The following is a 22,026-nucleotide window of genomic DNA, read 5'->3' as shown; positions in this document are numbered from 1 at the left end:
GGTATTTCTTAGGAAAACTCCAACTCCTCTTTTTCCTGTCACTTACCATCTCCAAAAAGCTGTAGAATGGCAAGATCAACCTGGCGCTTCCAGCCTGAGTCCTTTTGGATGGCAATGCCATAGCCGGTGGAGGCAAACACTTTCCCACTCCCAATCGTCACCAGCTTGCAGCCTTCATCTCTGCCAGCCATGTAGTTTAGCACTGCTGCATCATAAATGAAAGCATCCAACTTCCTGCACAGGTGCAAGAAACAAGAGGGGTATAGTACAGAAAAGACAGAATCTGTATGAGTTCAAAGGTATTCTCAGGTAATTAAGGCAGAAATGAACCTCTTTCAGACAGACTACAATAGGTTGCATCTTCACCTTCATCAGAGTTAACTAAAATCTGAGCCTAGAACCTGTTAACAGGTGAAGCTAGATCATAAATGAGGACTGTCTGTTTCTTTCTGACTCTTTGACAATCATCACTTCTGATCTGAAAGAACATTTGGAATACAAACATAGTGCAAGATAAAGATGAATGAAGAGCAAGTCAAGGGGATCTATAGTCCTAAGAATAGCTTATATTTCTGTACTGCCTTTCATCTCAAAGGAACCTAAAATGCTTTATAAAGTGTATCAATATTAGATAGCAAAGTAGGGGTTGGAGTAAGGAAAAGATTATCTCCGATTCAAACTGCTGGCATGACTTAGCTGAGCAAAATGTAATTTTTTTCAAATTAAATACAGTCAGGACATCATGTTTAACTCCTCAGTTACTGTGAAAAGCACTACTGGATCTTTACCAATGTCAAGTGTCTGTGATAGCAGCTCTATGGTTTACCATGCTGAGTAGCTCTTTGGTAAAGAGTGCTTAGCTGAAAACCACAAGCAAAATTCTGTTTCAACAGAGAAATCCCCATTATGGGCTGGGATGGGTAGACAGCACAACAGACTGATAAGAGCCTTCCTCTCACTGCAACAAATTGATTTGGGTATGGGGGTCAGTCTCAGGGGGCTGCATCTTCCACATAACCAAAGACAGCCGATGAGTAAATCCCCCCGCTAGATCTGAAATGAAGCACTTTCTGATAAAAGACCAAAGACCTTCCACCTTGCACATTCTCACACCCACGCTATCTTTTCAATCCACCTGCTGCACATGTATTTCCAGTATGGTGATGATCTCAGTTCAAGTGTGTATCTGTGGGGAAGACTGTCCAAGGGTGGCTATGAAGCCAGGATGACATCTACCACAAGTGATGAGCTCTATTTCATCCATAGATTTCCAGGACAGAGCATATTTATTTCCTGGATGATGACTATCCTGGCAAATGTACCTTTCCAGGATGGCATCCAACAATGGTACAATCACTTATAATGGGCTGTGTGCCTCTGAACCTGGCAAACAGGTTTAGAAATATTCAGTCAATCTAGTAATTAAATTGGCTGAACATCTTCATTCGTGCTTTGGAATGAACTTTCTCATAAGAGTGCAACACGAGCATAAGCAAGAATGGTTGTTTTTCACTGGGGTTGGGCTCTGACAACCAAAGTGGTCAGCTCAGGGAGGAGGTCTTTAATTATAAAGGACAAAGGCTTGCAAAATGGCATTTTAAGTTAGCTTCATTACAGATTCACTGCTATTAAAACAGGATGAGCTGTTCAAACATACCTTTTGCTAATGATTTTTCCCACGTTTCCCACATTACCCAAGGAATTGCTCCCATTTTATATACTTCCTTATTATTCAAACAACATTTTGTTCAGCCCTTGATACTAAAATATTCCAGAGACGAGGACTACTTCCAAACTATTTGCTTCAAGCACACCTTCCACTGCACTGTATTAGCTAGTGATACACTGAGGTGGGATTAGTCTGACAAGGCTTGTTTCAGCTTCCTGATTAACATAATCTTTTATACACAGAAGGAGGGAAAACAAAGGAATTTCCAGATGACAATATAAATGCTCTGAGGCAAACTTTGTCTACAGAGGTCTGTGAGCTTTTCCTGTGCTAAGGACCCATCAGCATGAAACATCTTGATGAAGCAAGGTCTTTGGGACTAATATACACAAGGCTAACATACACAAGGATACAGAAGAGCCTCTTTTCTTAAATAGTCTTATAAACACAGGAAAACCAGAAACTCTTATATAGATGTTAATAGAAAAACCTGGCTAAGAGAACCACAGAATTATTCTCCTGTGCTGTGTGTGTGGTCTTGCTATACTTCTAACCATGGAATGATAATGGAGGCTCATTTTCCAAACCCCACAAAAAATTTTCTAGACAAGCATGCAAAGAAGACAGGTTTCTGTGGTGAGTAAGCATGGATGAAGAAAGCCTCACCCAGTCTTCAGCGAGAACAGTGCATCATCCACCCCCCTCTGATTGAACTTCACCATGTAGCTGTGCATTTCAGGGTAGTTGTTGCGAATGTTCCTTTCTGTGCTGCCATTGGGAACCGTCCCAAAGCGGAAAGGGGGCGAGAAGTCATTGGGTTTCTGGAACTGGAGAGACAGAAAAAGAACATTTCTCACAATCTTTCAGCAAGAAGCAGTCATCTGAATGGGAGAACATAGTCTCCTCAGAAGGTAGTTCTTATTTTATTTTACTATCATGTAGAAAACATTATTGAGAAGATATTATATTTCACTGTTTTCAAACACAGACATCTCCTATTAGTGCCTAAGAACCATTAAGGGAATCTGAGCAACCCGGTCTTTTTGTCCACTCTAGATTAAGTGCATAAAATAGCCAGTGATCAAAGATTAAAAGGAGGTTAGATAAAAGAAAAAAGGAAAAAGGAAAGGGAAAAGGTAACAGTGGCTTTGGAACACAGTCAAGGAAAGATTGTCAATAAAATCTATGTGCATTTTATCCACAAAGCGTCATTTAGTTTCTAAGAAGTATCTTTTTCAGCTCTGTGGATGCCTTTGCACTTCCTGATTCTGACTGAAGTAGAAAAGTAATTAACAAGGAGACATCCCTCTCAGAACACCTCACACCCACTTCACCAAACAAATGATCAGCTTTCAAACTTTTGGGCAAATGTCCCAAATGAAATGCTATTAGTGGCTGCAAGTCACTAGTAACATTTGATGCCCAGAACAGAGCTGGCAGAATACTCCAAACCTTTTGCTGCTCCCAAGAAATACATTCATCATAACATTCCCCTACAGCTGCAAGGCTGTGAGATTTTATATGCCACTTGCTTAACTCGAGTCATAATCAATGCTCTCTGGGGTTTTATGAGCAGTAAAATTTAGACTGTCAATTATCAAGACTGCTTAAAACCCCTAGAACAAGCAGACAGGAAGAAGCACAGAATTGTAAGCCAGGAACTGAATAAGCAGCAAAGAAAAAGATGCAAAGGTAGGTTAGAAGGAGAGAAGCCTCTCCTCTCTTGATACATCAAGCAGTAGCTTGCCTGGTGCTAATTCTTGACTCCCATCTGTGACTGTATATTTGGATGAGCCCGGGAAGCACGCTAAGAGCACGCTAACGGTCAGAGCAAACCCATTTAACAGCAACAGTTCACCTGGTACATGAACATATACAGTCATGTACTGCCACCTTCTATAGTGGAAAGTGGCTGCAGTCTATAGCTGTAACTTAAAGACACGCAGATGAGCCTTGTTATTGAGTTCTGCGCAAAGCCATTTTGGAACCTGGTCAACTCGGCTGAGGAGGCCAAAGCCACTAAAGCAGTGTATCTCTCTCATTCACAACATCTCAGCAATAAGGCCAACCAGGAACTGTGTCTGTCGGTAGGTGAACACACCATTTGTGTCACCTGTTTCTGTGTACCAGTCAACTCATCTGGCTGTGCAAGGAATTGTTTCTCCAGTTTGGATGGTGAGATGGGCTGGCCTGTATGTGCACACACGAGTGCACGAGAGAGAACACACGTCCTACTGCTTTAAGCCAATAGAAAACATCAGGGCTGTTTTTTGAAACACAGGTTGGCACATCACCAAAAAAAAAAAAAGGACGTTTCACATAGCATAAAACAGGCAGTTAAGGTGGCTCTTAGAACCTTGTCACAGCCCCTAGGGATGAAGACAAACTCATAGCTATCAAAACCTGTAATGAAAGCAAACTTTGATGGGAGAAAAATCACTGCAGCATGCTAAAATTATTCTTTTTTACCAAGCTGATTATAGCAGCAGCTTAGGGCACCCATCACAAGAAGGGCATTGCCATACTAGGCGCAAAGGAACACAGCCTCTTCGCTGACATGCTAAAACAGGAGTTTGCAAAGTGGGCAACTTGCTTCCCTAGAGGCTGCAGAACCCCGGCATGAGGGCGGATGGGGCAACCCCATCCCCACAGAGCCCTCCAACAGAGTAAAGTCAGCAAGGCAAGCAGCAGGCAGGCCCGACCAACACTGGTATGACCTCAGCTGCAGCATGCCCTTTGGAGGGGCAGCAGCTATGACAGCCTCTCTCTGGGCCCAAAGAGTTTTAAGAGAAAAAGAGGCACCATCCAATGTCCATTTTATACCTCCACCCTCCATTCCCAGGGATACAATCTCTAGTTTTGTCTGCTTCCATCACTGTGTCTATGAACTGGAATAAGCAGCATTATAGAGTCAGGCAGGGCTGTGATAAGGGGCACGATCCCACCTCCAAACTATCCTTTGTCCCCCCTGTGTTCAAGGGCCCATCTTAGCAACCAGAGGTGAAAGGCTCCATATTTAATTTTTAATCTCCTGGGCAATCAATAAATAAATGAAAACATTCCTCTTGAAGGAAATTACTGTTTTCAGCAATTGGAAAAGCTTGTTTCTAGAAATGGAAGCCAGGCTGATGGCTTCTACAAAACCACATACTACGCATTCACTCATCATCCCTTACCCCCTGCTCATTCCTCAGTCAGAACAGATCTGCAAATGCAAATTATTCTCCATGCACCCGCATGCACACACACTTCAACCATAGCCTGGTGGACGACGAGACAGGAAACAGTCTGAAAAGGACCCATATGAGACCTACACCGGAGATCTTTAGCTTGAATGCCTAAGAGGATCACACATCCCCAGCCACCTGGTTTGGTGTTTGCAAAGCCGAACGCAATTGATGCCCAGCTGACTCCACAGTCCATGGAGCCAGACACAAGCACCTGACTTCTCCACATTTAAGAAGGAATAGTGGTACGTGCATGCAGCTTTCTGGCAGGAGATGGCAGCTGAAAAATCCCCATGTTTGTTGCTCAGCAGTAGGTGGGCACAGCTCAGACCAGGGATGGAGTGATCTCCAAAGAGCTCTCCAGAGCCAAAACCTGCTGCATCTTTCTGAGCTCCCTTCCACCCTGAAGGAGCAAGAAGACATACAAGCCTTCCCAGAAAATACATGGGACAGATGGGGAAGGAGCGTGTCCTCTCCTGGCAACACGGTGGAGGAACGTGCGTGGAGGAACTGGAGAAGATCCATAAGGAGGAAAGTTAATTGACACTGTTGTCAGAGTTCAGTAAGGAAAGCCACTTGTTCGGCCTCTCCCAAGGGCTGGGAGAGTGGGCCTGGGTCAGAAGAGTCAGCCCCAGGGAAGCAGGGCGTTGTGGCAGGCTGGTCTAGGAGTCTGAGGGACACGAGACGGGAGCCGAGGCACAATGCGGGGCCTGAGTACACGGAGGCAGCCTGTGCAGAGGTAATCTCAATGCCTCGGTCGATATCAGCAAAGGAATTAACCACAGATATTGACAGAAAGGGTCAGAACTCAGATTAATGAGAGAACTCTCCCGTCATTTCATGGAAATGTTTCTCCTACCAGAGCCCTAAGTCCCACTACCACTCTACCCCAGGCACCTGCGAAGAGGAGCCCTGCGGGGCTGTGGCAAAACCCCGTGCGGACACCAGGGGAGGGGAAGATGAGCGACTGCACCGGCTGCTGCGCAAGCCCAGCTGCAGAGAGTCACAGGGAGAGACAAGCAGGGCTGCGGAGGGTCCCGTTTCAGGAGCCCCCCTCACATGTCCCTGCAGCAGGAGCCCTGTCCTGCTGCCCAGCTCTACCGCCTCGAGGGGTGACTGCCGGGAGGGAGCCCGCAGGGCTCAGCCTGCGCCCAAATTGCCCCGGGCAGAGATGTACCCAGCTGCAGCCTCCTGCTCGCTCAGCGCGGGGCCTCGGTCGTGAGATGCTCCCCCGGTACCCAAGGCGATGGGACACGCTCTCGCCCGTGGGAGAAACCCTTTACGGAGCTGGCTTCACATCAAAGGTGGGGGGGAGGCGGATGCTAGGGATGGGGGTGGGAAGCAGACACCAAGCGTGCCCCAAGGGCTGGGGTGGCTCTGGGACGTGAGAGTCTGTGTCCAGAGCCCAGCGGCTGCCCGCCTCTTCAACCCCTCGCTCCACAAATTGAAATCGAGAAGCACCAAGTCCAAATCGGACCGCGGCTTTGGGAAAGTAACCTCTCAGAGTCAGAAAGCAGAAGTCTTCCTGCTCTGGAGAGCGATAAACACACAGGCTGGGGGCTATTAGCACTTTCAGAGTGGAGAGCCCCTTTCCCACTCCCCCCCACAACTCGCCACGAGAGCTGTCGGCAGCAGCAGCGAGAGCGGGTTTTAGTGACTTGTCTGGCAGAGCTGTTTCATTAGCAATTTGGAGCCGTGCCGTGCAGAAAGCAGCATTGTTCTCAGATGTTCGAATATCAATCTGCATAATGAAACAGGTGATAGGAGCTCTTCCCATTCAGGCTGCCGCGATTTGAGGGGATTCAGGGATGAGGGGAAGGGTTATGTCTAATTGGCCACAATTAATTTGATGAGAATTTTTTTTCAATATATTGTCTACCACCAAATGGTTCCTACAGAAAAGCGCATCTGCACTTATTTATCTGCCTGATGTAGGCCCTGTTTACACTGTAAAGTGTTTGCCAATAGCATTGAAAGCAGTTTCCCAAACTCAGCAAGCTCTCACAACAAAAAAGGCTCTTTTTTATCAGTCGATCTACTTTTACATCGCTTTAAAAAAAAATAATCCCCTGCTGGATAACATAATGAGCTGGCAAAACTTGGTGCGAGTGTGTTGTGTGTACGTGTGTAGTGCGTTACCTTTACACAGCTTCTCTGGGAGGGCTTCTTTCACTTTGTAAGGCCCAGACCCTCCAGTTTACATTTTCTACCACAGGAAGCTCCGCAGCTCAGACCCACCAAAATAAGGTCCCCAGGTTCAGCTCCTCTGTGAGCTGCAAGCCCAAAAGAGCTTGAGCCCAGGTTGGATACTCTGGGTTCAGAACATTTGCCCAGGTGTTAAGTGCCAAGTTGAGATGCCTCAGGGAATTTCACCCCGGGAGCAGGTGTCTCATAGCCCCTGGTCAGATTTGCCAGCCAGTATTATGGATACTCCAGTGCACCTAAATTGGCTCTAGACCTCTACATTTGTACAGCTGAATCTAGCCACAGGACCATTTGGCCCTCGGGACAGTTTCTCCCAAAAGTACAGGGAGCCAGCCACTGCGGGGAGCTGACAGCCCAGAGTGCCCACCACTCTCTTGGACTTGCCCATCAGGGCATCAGTCACAACCTTTTGCACAGGCACCTGTAAGCAGCACTCTGCCTACTCTTTTGGCAGCCATACAAACAGCAGATAGCTGTTGGGGCACAGGCCAAATATCTCTAAAAAAGATGGCATTTATTAGTGAGCTGCAACATAAGATTTAGTGACATCAGGCTAGAAAAGCAAAGTCCATGCTCAAGTGCATAATTTTAGCACAACCTCTCTGCATTTCCCAAACATCCTTAATTGTCCCCTCTTGCTCTGGTTCAGCTGTGTGTCACTGCGGTCAGCTTGTACCTTTCTTCATTGCCTGAGAATCCATTCAGGCTGTTTTCACAGGAGCTTCATCCAGAACTTGTTAAAAATTAGAGAGTGGGTCAGTGGTTTTCAGGTCTAACTCTTAAGTCTTAATAAGCCTACACTTAAGTCTTGATAGACCACGCGTGTCCACAGCAACATGTCTCGCCCTAGCTGCCTTGCTTCTGTATCCTCTGTTTCAGCCAGGAAATGAACTGCTTCACAGCTAATGGATGACTCTCCAAGAGAGGAGGCTTGTCCTTTCCATACCCCCAAAACATGACATTTTTGTCCCCAAGCTGCACCATGAACAATGCCACAGAATCACAAACCTGGATCTGGTTCTGAGAAGATGTCTGCTCTGCCCCTTTCGCTCCAGTGGGTCTCTCCTAGACATCATCATTCCTGACAGCTCTTCACTCAGCCTGCTGTCGAAGATGGCTGGTGCTGGAGACTCCCCCATTCCCTGAACAACCTGTGCCAGGGCTTTACTAGTGGAAAGTTCTTCTCTCCTCAGTGCCTCTCTATGTTATATCCGTTTCTCTCTGTCCTTTAGTCTTGTCATCTGCAGGTTGCAAGTTCTTCGAAGCTGTTAACTCTGTCCTGATCTGCATTCAGGTGGTGACCAGTCTGTTTCTGGAATGTCAGTCATCACTGCCAGAATCATCTTCAGGGCTTTTACTGTATTCTTTTCTTTGTCCAGCTTGATGGTGCACGTAGGCACATCCACACAACTGTGCCCCATCATCTGTCGTGGTAGAGGGAGTGCTCTACAGATTCCCAGAGTGGAGCCTGCTCTATTGGTATGGTGGGCACTTTTACATTGCTACAACAGCATCCCAGCTAGGAGTGTGCCAGCCCAACAACGTAGGCAGAAAATCATACTGCAAACCTAAATCATAGCACTGGTGCAATAATGTGTGAGGAGAGCACACTAAAAAGACTGTGCTGCTCATTCCTCTGTTACTCATGAATCTCTTGTACAGATACTTCTCAAACTTCATTCCTAAAGCGTCCCTTTCCCCTCTGCACAGTCACCTAGTTTTCACATTACAGACATTTTGTACTCTCAAGGTGGAGCTCACAGCCATTTCTAAGTGACTACAAGTTTTCAGATACTCCTTTTACCCTAGCTCCGATTTCCTCTCTTCTGCATTCCCTCACAATATCACCCACCACCTCCTCAGCAGTGGCTGGGACTCCTCACAGCTCAGAATCCAGTTGCCACATCAACTGTTCCTGATTGTTGGGCCCAGTCACAGCCCTAAGATTGCAGTGGCAAAAAAACCAGTTTCTTATCTTCACCAGTCAAACAACACATGCCTTGATTTATAAACAAAAAAGAATGAAAAAAAAAAAAAGGAAAGAACAGCATCAAATCCAATATAAGTCAGTTTTGAGAGGGCATAAAAATACCTTGTGCTCCCTCAGACTTTGACTTTGTGGATTATCTTATTATTCAATAGCCAGTGATGTTTCATATTCTCTGGTCTTGGTTTGCATAGTGCTTTCACCCATGAATTCCTCTAGATAAGTCTGAGAAAGGAATTATCAGTTAGTGCAGCTGACTGCAGCAAAGTTGGCAAAGAATTGTACTAAAGTCACTTTTAAAGGAAGATGTAGGGTGGGTCAGACCCACAAACAAGAAGAAAAATATCTATGAATGTCTGGTGGTGAAATAGGGGCACGTGTGGGTCAGGGAAGGGAACAGAGCAACCTAGGGACAATGCAGAGGTGAGGGGGGGGGCAGGTGAAAGCAAAAGAAAGGAGTTCAAATACAGCAACTTTAAAAATAGTTGCCCTTGTAAAATAACTGAGATGAAAGCAGAGATCCAATTGGTGGAAGAAGCCGCCATCACATGCAGTTATTGCCAGAGCAATGCACACAGTAGGATTGTGCAGCCTCTTTGCAAGCTGGATTGCTATGTGCAGATCTGCTCTGTGCCGCTTCTGCACGGAGCAGAAGACTGAAAACCTTGGGCAGCGCAGCGTCGTTCCAGATGGCATTTCAGGGGTCCCACGTCTTCCAAAGCCAGACCTACAGGCGCATGCTGGGACCACACTGCCTTTCTGCTGGCCCAGGCATTAGGAATACACCAGGTCTGTGGGGCCACTCCAGGATCAGACCATCAGATGTGGACAGAGTCCACCCGCCACCAACATCAGGTGTCTTCTGGGTCTGCCAAGGGTGTGAGCATTATGCAGACTCCGTGCAGCTTCTCCACCCAAAAGGTAACCCTAAGGCTTTAAAACTTCCTCGGGACACATTTGGCAGGCTATAGGCTTCAAGTCAGTCACACTGTTAGGTGTCCCTCAAGCTTGACCAGAGAACAACATCTGTAGTGGAATCACCGAGCTTCACCAGTCAGAGATGAAAGCTCCTTGCACAGCGCTAGTGTTAGTAGGTATGGTATCAGGTAAGCACAGTCATATCTGTTGCAACTGAGTGGGCTAAGGGATCTTAACTACAGCACCCTTAACTTTTGCTTGCATGTATGTAGAGGATGGAGATCATCTGTTTATCCCAGTATCAAATCATGCCATGTGTTCCATCCTTGGAAGTCAGCATCCTTGGAAGCTAAACGCAATGGGGCAAAAGGCACCTACTGAATAATCCCAGGCAAGAACAAAACAGAAATTAGTCAGGCAGAAAGATGCTGGTTAGTACACTCATGTTAGTATCATTAGAAGTGTAGATATTCATTCAGAGGGAGAAAATTAACTGATGAAAAAGACCTTGAGAAGAGAGGTGGCAGCTAAGTACAGAGGAGTTTGAAATCTGCTTTGTTTGCACATGAGACAGCTGGTTAACAAATTATGAAACACTCTGAGAAAATCAGAGGATGTGGTTTGGTGGGGGAGCAATTCCATTTTTCATCCATTTTCACTAAGAAAGGCAGGTCAAAGCCTCCTATCTTCTGAGCACTAATAGCAGCCATCCTGCTTCAGCACCTTGTACGTGGGTACCAACCACTGGGCAGCAGAGTGAAACCCTGTGCAAGTCTGGCAAACCTCCCGAAGACTTCACTGGGGTTAGAATTTTCATCCAAGTAATTAGGAAAGCCTAGTCATCACATTAGTGCAATTTCTTAAGCACCTCTGTAGGCTGGGAGGCAAAGCAAAAAGGAGGACACTCAAGGCAGGGCAGCTGGGGCATCCCAGCACCATCCCAGAGGTGGGAGATAATGCCTTCATTTAGCCTTCTGCAGAAAGCTGCCTCCCATCTGCAAGCAGATGACAGCAGAGGAATGAAAGCCGTATCACTCCTTTGTGAGTCCTGGGGCACCGGAGCAGGTACACCTGAACAAGCAAGCCTGCTGGGCCATCAAGACCCAGGGGAAGTTTGACCTTGAATACCAAAGGCCTGCGAGAAGCTGGGCTCCTTTCCACCAGGTGAAGTAAAAACGCCTGGGAAGATACAACCTGCCAAATATTTATCGAGTATATGTGTATCCATATAACTTCAAATGTCACGGTCACCAGCCATAAGCAATGAAAGGGCGGGGAGGGGGGGCTGCTGTATTTTTTTTTAATCCTGTAGGTCTCATCCTCCCCACCAGCAATTCAGCCCTGATCATTCAGATGAAGGAGGCCAGCTCTCATCTCTCAGGTTGCCAAATCCTGGTGGCAGGGCTGTTGTCTTTTATTTGACTGCAGAGTGCCAAGTACATTTATGGCGCCATATAAATAATAAATAAAAATATTCATTGCTTCCCTCTCCGCTGACTTATACTGACGCGAGAAGCAGGACAATCCTTTGCTCCCCCCTCCCTCCCCCTCTTACGTAAGTCTCCGAAGACAGCTTTTTCCAGACTGCCAAACAATTAGCGCAGAAGCGACCAAATTTGCCCAGAGCCTCCAAAGGGTTAGCTCCAAGAGCCGGTTAAAAGGCAGACGAAGAGTCAGTGGTGGCCAAGGCCTGGGAAAGGCCGGGATGGCGCGGTGGGGGGAATGCAGAAGCTGCAAGCGGAGGACCACGCACGGCTCCACAGCATCCCTCAGCCAGCAGCTCCCACCCGTGCTGCCAGCAGAGCCCAAGGGGTTGCGTTTCTCCCTTTCCAGCAAGAGTGAATTAAGCCTACAGCCTGACTCTGAGTATCCATCCCCTCCCCTTGTATCTTACCTGCTTAAGTTCCCAACTAAACTGCATTTTAACTGGCACTAATCGTGAAGAGTCCCATTACAAGTTTTTTACTGCCATTAAATCCCTCCAGATCAACAGAAAAGAGAGAATCCTGAGAGACGGAGTCAAGGCTAAAGCATATCGCAGGCTCCTCGCTACTCTGCGCTCCGCAGCGCTGAGCTTAAAAAAAGAGGGAGAATGACAAAGAAAGTAGGACTGAAGCAAGGGAAGAAAAAGCATGCTTGAAACCCCACTGACTTTAAACATTTATAGCCTTAAAACTACTGAATCACTTTTTAGCACACAGGCACAGAGGTTTGTTCCAAGGATCTCAGAAAGCATAAAAACCGTGCCAATCCAAGGAGTGCAGAATGACTAAATCTACGATAAATGTACCCATCTACAACTGCAAAAAATTATCTGAGATCCTATTTATGTACACAATAAATGTAAGCCACAAGTTAGAAAGATCTATTACTAACATACGATATGCTGTAGCTATTTTAATAGCTATTTATTAATAAGAAGACTTTAGCATAATATTTAATTACACAGATATATACTGCACTGTGTAGTATTTGTAAATAGTTCGTACTATAGTAACTGATGATTTACAAAGAGGTGCAGAGAAATCATCAGATTTTAAGGCACAAAATTTCAGACTATCAGAGCTCTGAGTTTTCTACGCTTCACTGTGAACCAGTGTTTGTTATATTAAGCACCAGTTGGTACCACTAACATTATATATAAAGCTCATATTTAAGCAAAAGACTGAACACAGTTCAACTTACTTACAGGAAAATGTCCCCCTAGAGAAGCACTGTGGAAAGAAATTCAAATCTATCCCCTGACGTAAGGTTTAGGGGACTTCCTTACTTTTTGGTTTTTGGTCAAGTAAGGTGCATCGGACTCTATGCATTTTAAAAAGGTTCTGATTTATCACAAGAGAACAGAGCTGGAAGTAGCATGGTCTTACTTCTGTCAAGATAACTCATATCTCCACAAAGGTCTCCTGACAATAAAAATCATACTGCTGTTGAAAGGACTGCATGTTTCCTGCTTTTGGACACCGCCACATAAAACTTCCTTTGTATCGTGCAGAAACATCTGGAAGTATCACAAGTGTCTGTTGATAGCAAATGCGCAATCCCACGGAAGATCTGTACGGCCTCCAAGCCATCCAGTTAGACAATCTTCCCCTTACAGACATTACAAGGTACAAGACTGACCCCCATTTTTGATCCCCTGGGAAAATTTCTAGCTGACAGATACACCCGCTCTGCGTTTTTCCTGGACTTCTCCAGAACAGATATTTGTTGTACAAAAGCTGCAACCTCAGAAAAGCATTTAACTTCAATCAGGTGAATAATAGCCCATTGACTTTAATGTCAGCACTCATGAGCACAAAGTTAAGCACATGCTTAAGTGTTCTGCATATCTGGGATCCTTGTATAATTCAGATTTAATGTGCCGCAGAGTACAATGTGGGAAATAATTCATTTTTCAGTTTCATGGCCAAGCATCTATTACTGCAGAAATACAGCAGATCCTTTTTTGCAGGTTTTTCAGTGAGACTTTTGCTTTGTATCAACCTGAAATGTTTCATTTACCTCGGAATTACGTGTGTTGTTTTGTCTTCCAATTATCTCCTTCTGTCCCTTTCCTTTGTTACAGAAAAAAATCTTTATTTTCCTTTTTTTTTTTAAATGTAGGTCAATTTTATGAGTAGTGCCTTTAGAAAATGACAAGTCAAAAACACATGTCAGAAATATCAAACAAAGTATTTTGTTTCAAGTATACTAAAATGAGCTACTTTGGCAAATATCAGAATTTTCCTCTGCCGCCTTATGCTCTTTCCAGATGTTTTTTCAGTAAAAATATTGGCTAAATATTTAACTCCAAAATTTAATTTTTTGGAAAAAAAGGCATATCTATTGAAAAAAATAGCTGACCTCTGCTGCAGAGAAACAGGCCCTTTGTCTCAACATTTCATTAACATCTTAAAAAGCAAATAAGTCAAATGCGTGTGAAATTTCCGCAATCTATATTAATTTGCAGGCATGCAGAAATCCATTTCTCTCCTTTTTATGTCAATTACAAAATTACCATTTTGATACTTTATTAGCTTCTTTGGCATTTCCAACTAATTTACAGGCATGGATACTGGTTTTTTTTTATTATTATTAACCTACTGCATTCTAAATTATTTTATTTAAATGCCCTGCTGGCTGTCCACATTTGCTTTTATTCTATTACTACTGTACATGAATGGAAATTACGTGTAGCTATTAGATTACTTCACACATTAGTTCATTTTCTATAATCTTCCCCGTATTTATTGCCTTCGTTAGACCGAAATACCGCAGGCGCTTGTTTCTCTAATGTGTCTGAAGCTCTCCCGTTATTGGAAATTGGGTTATACCTCCCGATTACAGACAGATGAAACCCAGACCCGGGAGCCGACTGCAGCATTCTGCGACAGGCCGTCTTACCAGCCGGGCTTTCGCAGGGGGCCGGGGCCGTAGCAGCCCCCCGCGCGGACCCCAGATGGACGCGGGCGAGGATGCTCCAGGTGGGGCAGAGCTCCTGCGGGGACCGACCCGGCCAGGCCGGCTCTGCCCCTGCCAGGGCCGCATCCAGCCGCCCCGCCGCAGACGGTGGAGGCGGCGGGCGCTGGTTCGGCATCTGCGCCGGAGGAGAGCGATCCGGCCCGCCGCCGGCGCAGGGAGCTGGACGGGAGATGCTGTGGGAGCAGCTCTTCGCCTGCAGGACTCGCAGGGCCAGCGCTGCTCTCGGGGAGGAGCGGGCTTCTCCTCCCCAAACTGCCCACGGCTGCTCCGGCGTCAGGAGCCGCAGCTCGATGCATCATCTGGCAGCTGCAGGGGTTGACGTGGGGGAAACAACAGCCGTCGGGAGGGGGGTTCCCGGCTCAGCTCTGGCACCGGTTTTGGGGCAGCTGAGCGCCGAGGGGTGACGCTCGGCGGGGTGAGCATCACCTGGGCCAGAGGGAGAGCGGCAGAGGTCACCGCGCTCGGTGCCGGGAGCCTCCAGCCACCCGCCGTCCGGCCGACCGCCCCGGCACGGAGGTGTCTGCTCCAGCCCAGCTCTCAGACAGCTCGAGCATCCGCGCAGCACGGCGGGGACGTGGCGTTAGCCACGCTCGTGCATGTCGTTAGGAAGTAAGTGCTGGGGCACAGCCAAGAGACCGTCCAAGTCCTCAGACAGCCGGAGCGTTTCAGCCCGCTCTTCTGGGGAAGCGGCAGGTCAGCAGCCACGGGCATCTCTCGGAGCGGCTCTTCCCAGGCAGGGCCCAAGGAGGAGGGTCCAGAGAGACCCTCGGGGTGGCTGTCGCGGGGTGTAGCCAGCCTGACCTTGACAAGCGCTACCCAGCCAGACACAGTAATGGATTTTGTGAGTGCATCTGGCATTTTGGCTGCTCTACAGAGCCAGTGGGACACCTTCCCCCGGTACTGTCATGCTACAAAGACGTCTGCAAGCAGATCTGGGTCTAGGCAAGTAGGAACAACATCCCTTAAAATAACTAGCCCTTTGCCTGCCGGCGTGGATTACCTGCTCTGCTGACTCCTTGCGCTGGACACAGCTGCCCTTGCCAGCTGATGCAGCAGGCCAGGAGGTTGATCTGCCTCACTTCTGCTGTGGACACCGGATCATGCATTGGAGATAGAAGAGACTGGAAGCTGTGGTCATTCCTCTTGGCCACCTGGCATTGGTCAGTGACCGCCTACTCTGAAAGTCTGAACTGGCTAATTTAAGCAGGCAGGAGAAGGGAGGTAGAGCCCAGCACCCCTGCACCCTGCATCCCGGCCAAGCAGTGCATCGAGGGGCCGAGTGAGCTGCAAGCAGTATGCGGGCTTTGGAAGAGGGAAAAGAGGAGATTCAGAAGAGTGAATTCCTCCCAAACCAGGGCATCTTGAAGCAGCATGACAGATGCCTGGATGGCTGCTCTCAAATTCTGCAGGGCTCTCTGCATGTTCAGAGAGTGGAAATCCATGAGCCCAGTAGACCAAGCTCATTCACTCGCATCCTTTGGATGGAGTTAGTCCCACCTGTCTTTATTCTCCAGAGGCAGCAGTTGGCCTTCAGTTTCTTACCAGCCAATTTTCATCTGATTCCAGATGCTCTGGTAGACTGTAATTTTACCCTAATGTACTTTCACTAGCAGCTGTGTTTGAGGCATACCACAAAGATCTGAGTATATACTGTGTGGCCCTTCTCTTCCCCATGAAACAGAGCACATATGCTTTAGGATAGCAAAAGCAAACACAGGTATGTTGGCAAAGAAAAGAAAATGACCTCAGTCCAATACACACTGGCGGGCCTACAGTGCAATCAACTAAAATAGGCCCAGAAACTTGTATACGAAGGCTCTGTGGAGTTCTAGGAGTTACCGCTTTCAATTGATATTTCATGCACATATCTCTGCAGGTATGAAGAATATCTTGAAAAACATAAGAATGAAAGCGTGGCTCTCTCCATGAGCCTAGGCACAGCCTGAAACAATAGATCACAGGTATGAACTACCCCATTTAGCTCAGACAGTTGAAAACCTAATGATGACAAACTAATGTTAACTCTGATAGGGCTGGCTGGTTTTGAACAGTCTTTCAGTCTGAGGTAGTCCACAGCTTCTAAGGAGTCTCCGCAATAACCTCCACCCGGCAGAAGAGCATCCTCCCCTCCACCCCCTCCTCAACACAGCGCACTGCAAATGTGGAGACAGCATGAAACAAATTGAGGTTGAAATTAAAACAAATAATAGGAGCACTTCTGCACGGATTGCATTATTCTGTGTCATATTTCATTCCAGGAAAAAACAACAAAAGGGGAAAAAAACTCTTAAAAATTAATCCACCACAGAATTTCCAGCCTGCTGCACAGGACACTGTATACACAGGGGGCCTGGCCACAATTTATTTCTAGACTATCGTGGGGGACACAAGAGACAGTAACTATAATCAGTCCAGCAGCTGACACTTGCGGTCCTCTTCTTGCTGCTATCCCCGATAGCAGCGTGTGCGACCTATTGCTATTTGGTTGCCCTGCAATGGCATGACCCTTTAAGCAGCCCCAGTGATTAAGTAACAAATTCAGCATGGGCAATCGAGCCTCACAACCCTCAATTCCTTGTGATGAACCTTGCCGCAAAACAAAAATAAAGCAGTGTGTAAAGCTTCAGACCCTCATGAACCAGACAGTGCTACCCTGCATGCACGAGCAATCTCAAAATCCTCAGTGTGCAGAGCCCAGCAAAAGCAAATGCACTGTGAGGACAAAATGCAGTGCATGTAAACAAGGCAGCGAAACACACTCCGAACAGGAAACAATTTCTTGTGCTAAGCTTCCAAAGGCCTTGAAAAAATGACAGTATAATTTCAGATGCAAGCACTAGCAAATCATCAAAGCCATGCTGATTTACCCCCATGGGCAGAACTTGTCCCCAGAATAAACTAACAGATCATATTTGCTAGCCTAATGGCCAGCATTCTCACAAAGACAAATTATTGCATCCTGAAAAAACAGGTTACAGCCATTATACACATTGTCGCCAAAGCTCCATTAATTCATTTCTTGCTGACAGTCAAGGTGTGGTCTGGGATCATGCAAGCACAGTTCAGTTCTGTTTCTAATTCATTCCCGAAGTGCTTAAAACATGTAAAAATGCAACTGAATACCAACAAAGAGCAGTTGTGCTAGTTAAACTAGGGACTAAAGCTATGAAGTCACTCTGAAAAAACCCGAACACTTTCCCAGTAAAAGCAGAGAAGAGAGGGTAGAGCAGCCTCTTCTGTGGAAAAGGCTGCTTTGGGGGTTTGACTGGATCCATTACCTTTTTGTCGCTCAAGCCAGACACCTGGTCCACGTACTCCTCTTGGATCATGAAGGCAGCCAGGTTGGCAGTGTAGCTGGCCAGAAAGATGACAGCGAAGAAGGCCCACACTGACACCATGATCTTGCTAGTGGTACCCTTGGGATTCTGCACTGGCACAGAGTTGTTGAACACCAGCCCCCACAGCAACCAGATAGCTTTGCCAATGGTGAAAGAGGGACCTCCTGGCTCTAGAGTGATTGAGAAACATGATCCCACAGTGAGCATCTCAGTAAATGGTCTGCATTTCTATTCACATATGCATCTTGACTTCAGAGTTAAGAGCAGTATCTATTCCCATATGTGAGATGAATGTCCACAGCTGCGCTCCCCTATGTTCATGACACCGTATCTCAGCAAAGTGCAACCCTGAAAAATAGTTTTTTTAAAACATCCTCAAGCTTCCATATTTATTCTGTCTCAAAGATTTCCACTGAAACCTTATACAAGGGCTTTTTTTGTACCTGATTGGAATATCTAAAAGTGTAAACATTCCATTTCGGTTCAAGTGTTGTCACCAGAAATAGAGTTTGCTCAGAAAAATTCTATCTTCATTTCTAGCTATTCAACACTGATGTTGTCCTTGAACTCCCAGCATACACCTGTGCAAAACATGGCCTTCACTGTACTTGTACAGGTGCAAGGAAGAGCACCATCTGAAATAACAGGGCTCTACAAATACCTCTGCAAGAGGGTTTCATTCCCCAGTCTGTGGAAGACACACAAGCCAGAGAAGAACACAGCTCCCTCTCCCCATGTGCAGTGTCTAAGGTACGTAACAGTGACATACACTTTGGTCTAGCTCAGGAAAATCAGCAGCCCTGCCCCAGACAGTCCAGGAGCAGATCCAGTGTTTTAAAAGCTGCTACTTCTCCCTTATTCACTTTTCAGCATGGAAGCTGACTCATACCCCAAAGCCATGTGTGCTCATGAAGCACCAGGCCTGAAAACTTGTGAAATCTTGCCTGTCTCCCAGCAGCCTCATATCTCCAGCATATGCTGATTCCATTGGTGGGAACCCAAACCAAAATTTGTTCAACCTGAGCACAAGAGGAGCTGTCAGGGAGACTGCAGATGCGATTACTCCAAGGATCCTGCTTCAGACACTGAGAAGACTCTCTTAGGACAAAACCCCTCTGGCACAGCTCAAGGGTCTGTCACTTTTCCAATGGTGCCAACCCAGCTCTGCAACCTTTTTGGGTTAGCATCCCGCGTTTTATCTCCTCCCTCGGGTAGGCTAACCAGTGCCTAGTGCTGCTGCCTGTGGTTAGGGTTGGCTCCAGCAGAGGAACAAGAGGGAAGAAAGTTTTGACACTCCTCTCCAAACCCCTGAGCAGTGAATGACATAGATCATCTGAAAGCACTGTGTAAGGTGCAAGGGGCTCACTTTGCACCCCGGGAACTGCACACCAAGTTCAAAGCAGAATCATCACCTGGCAAAACTGGAGCCTCTAGATACCAGGGAGACAAAGTTGGCATAAGAAACATGGTTTGCCAGTCCTTGTCTTTTTATATGCTGGAGTGGTAGCTTTATATCCCTCTCTATGTAACATGCCCTAAGACACAGAGCTGCAAGGCCTGAAAATCATCAGTGGGAACTGTAAGGCATAAAAAATCTTGACAAGTTCCCTCCTAAAGCCTTCCTCTCTCCACTGATCGCCCCATGTGCTTTCACAGTTACTCTGTCAGCCACAAACTAAGACAGCAATGGGAGCCTCCGATCCAAACCAGGGACCTGGAATCCTTCTGAGCTCTCCAGCTTTGAGTGCCCCAAAACCAACCCAACATCATTTAGGGGCTAGATCAGGGCATGCCCACTTGACCCTGGAGAGAAAATCTTGGTGTCTGTAAAGAGAAAATGGAGGTGTGGGAGGCAGGGGTATACCATCATAGACTAGTTCAATGGCAGCCAAAGTAACATTAGCCAGAGCATTCACTACCAAATAAGCACTGCAGTCTCTGCAGCAGATTTCTACATCTTCATGTTATATCTGTCAGGGGTAGTATCTGCCTGATCATGCAGTACTGTGCATAATTACTCAGAAATATTGATAATTGCAGCTGCAGTTCAGCTAACTTTATAACTGCACAACTGCATACCTGTACTAAGAACTGCTTTCAGTTCCACATCTGTATTAATATCTCTCCAGAGATACCCAGGTTTGGCAGTATTTACTTGTGTCCACAGCTCCATGTGGTTACAATCAGTTGCCATAAAGGCCCTCCACAGCTCCATGTTAAGAGAGAAGTTCTCCACTTCCCCATATGTGTGGTTCTGCCTGCATTCTCATTAACCCCTTTTTTTCCCACTCCTCTCCAATTTGACGGCATAAATTCACTCAAAGCACTAGACCGGGGAGCAAACAAGTCATTTTCCAATAACTGTCTCTCTGCCACTATTCTGACGGGACCAATAAACCCAGAAAGGTCTGAAGGGCTGATTCATCAGGGGGTGAAGATATTGAGATGACAGAAGGCCCAACTTGCTAATTGTTTTCATGCCAATAAGGCAAAAAAGGCTGTCTCTTAGGCTGTCTGTCCATCCTCCCTTTAACTCATCAGGCTGTCTTCCGAAGATCAGAACCACAGAGATGGGTCACTCACTTGTTCCCATTTTTCCTGCTGCCCTTGCAAAATAATCCATCACCCACTCCCAGGAAAATGAGCTTCGCACTTTCTCAGTTGGCCTTAGCAAGCCAGACAGCCAAGGGGGAAGGGATGTGCCCAGGTGACAGATGTGGAGCCTGGAGGACATAGCACTATGCTGGGAGGCTGGCAGAGCGGCTTGCTCTCCGGGGAGACATAGCACTGAAGGATGGATTGACAGTGCTGAGCCCTCTGATTGCCTCAGAGAGCGCAGCACCATAGCCACTGCCAGCATCGGCTACCAGGACCCATTTTCCCTCAATGAGAAAGAAGTTGGAGCTGGTGCATGCTTTAGAGATGAAAGGCAACACAGCTTCGTCTCCCGAGCCAAGCAAATTATCCATTATACACATCTGCTCTCTTCAGAGCCTTTTTTCCGCCTCCATCCCTGCCCTCTTTAGTCTGAACACAGAGCTCAGAGCAGGCTAGGTCCATATCGTGTTCAAGGCAAAGGAAACACCCCAACAAAGGAGCCGGGATTGGAAGCGAGAGAGGATTATGGTAAGGAGGGACTTCCCTTACCTCTGCCATCAGCAAGGCACCGATTATAGCCCACAGGGCTGAAGTACTCAAAGACGAAGACGGCCACCGCAGAGATGATAAGCAGCATCACAAACATCATCACCCATACGTCAGCACTGAAAGGCTCTGGAGAGGAAGAGAAAACCATGGTGGAAGACCTGATATGATACACCACCTCACCCCGCCCTCACCTCCTTTGCTCTCCAGAGCACCCCAGCGAGAGTGTGGGGCAAACAGGGCTGAGGAAAAACAGAAGTTACAATAAAGCCTTCAACCAGAATCTGAAAAACTTCTTGAATTGGGAGAAGTGTTGTTTCAGTCTCTGTACTGACTGCATTCCTTCTTACTGTTACATTTCTGACACATGGCTCCATCTGGAACCACATGCAGCCATTGTGGCATGCATTGATAAAATAAAATGCATTGATAAAAAATTGTTCCCAGGAAGTCCTCCAGCACCATCTGGACAGAGTGGGGAAAATCAAGCAGAACTGGCAGAGTTTCAGACAAGCATCCAACTTTCAAGATGCTATTGAGCCAAAGAGCATCTCCAAATTTCTGAGGTTCAGCCATAATGATAGTAGTTTTTTCAGCTATTCCATTCCTGTAGCAATGGGAACACTGGCTCATTCTAGAAATGTTAGCATTCATATTCTGCAAGTGTTTGGTCTCTGCCAGGTCTTCTCCTTCTCCAAGCCTGAACTGATAAAGAAGGGACTGAACCAGATCAGAGAAATTTAGAACTTTACTCCAGACTGTAGCCAATATTGCAACCTCAGTTAAACTGCAATTCAAAATTTTGGAGTCAGCTTTATCGTTGCTTTGACATACCCCAGCAATATTGGTGGACTTGGCTAAAAGTAAAAACTCCTGAAGAATGAGTCGTCATGAAACTCCTACTTAAAGAGGTTTGGAAAAACTTCTTTACCTATATAAAGTTATTTCTGTTTGTAAATGTTCTCAGGATGCTGGCAGAGAGCAGACAGTAATTATATAATTCATATACTGTGTTTGCTGCATCATAAAGCATTTCAGAAAGCCAAATAGTAGATACTAGGAAGACATGGATGT

At 46.5% G+C, this 22,026-nt stretch overlaps 1 protein-coding gene across 1 annotated transcript in view; it reads right to left on the bottom strand.

Moving 5' to 3' along the window:
* GRIN2B (glutamate ionotropic receptor NMDA type subunit 2B) overlaps window positions 1–22,026 on the bottom strand; it is a 168,478-nt gene that overhangs the window by 5,752 nt on the left and 140,700 nt on the right. The window contains exons 7-10 of the mRNA XM_075057757.1: window positions 20,956–21,081; window positions 17,749–17,978; window positions 2,336–2,496; window positions 47–234 (exon numbers count right to left, since the gene is read on the bottom strand). Coding sequence (XP_074913858.1) covers window positions 47–234; window positions 2,336–2,496; window positions 17,749–17,978; window positions 20,956–21,081 — 705 coding nt within the window. The remainder of the gene's footprint in view (window positions 1–46; window positions 235–2,335; window positions 2,497–17,748; window positions 17,979–20,955; window positions 21,082–22,026) is intronic.

This window comes from Buteo buteo, chromosome 26 (genome assembly GCF_964188355.1).
Source record: "Buteo buteo chromosome 26, bButBut1.hap1.1, whole genome shotgun sequence".
Lineage (NCBI taxonomy): Eukaryota > Metazoa > Chordata > Aves > Accipitriformes > Accipitridae > Buteo > Buteo buteo.
The sequence above is the reverse complement of the archived record's forward strand: the minus strand, read 5'-3'. Positions and strand labels throughout refer to the sequence as shown.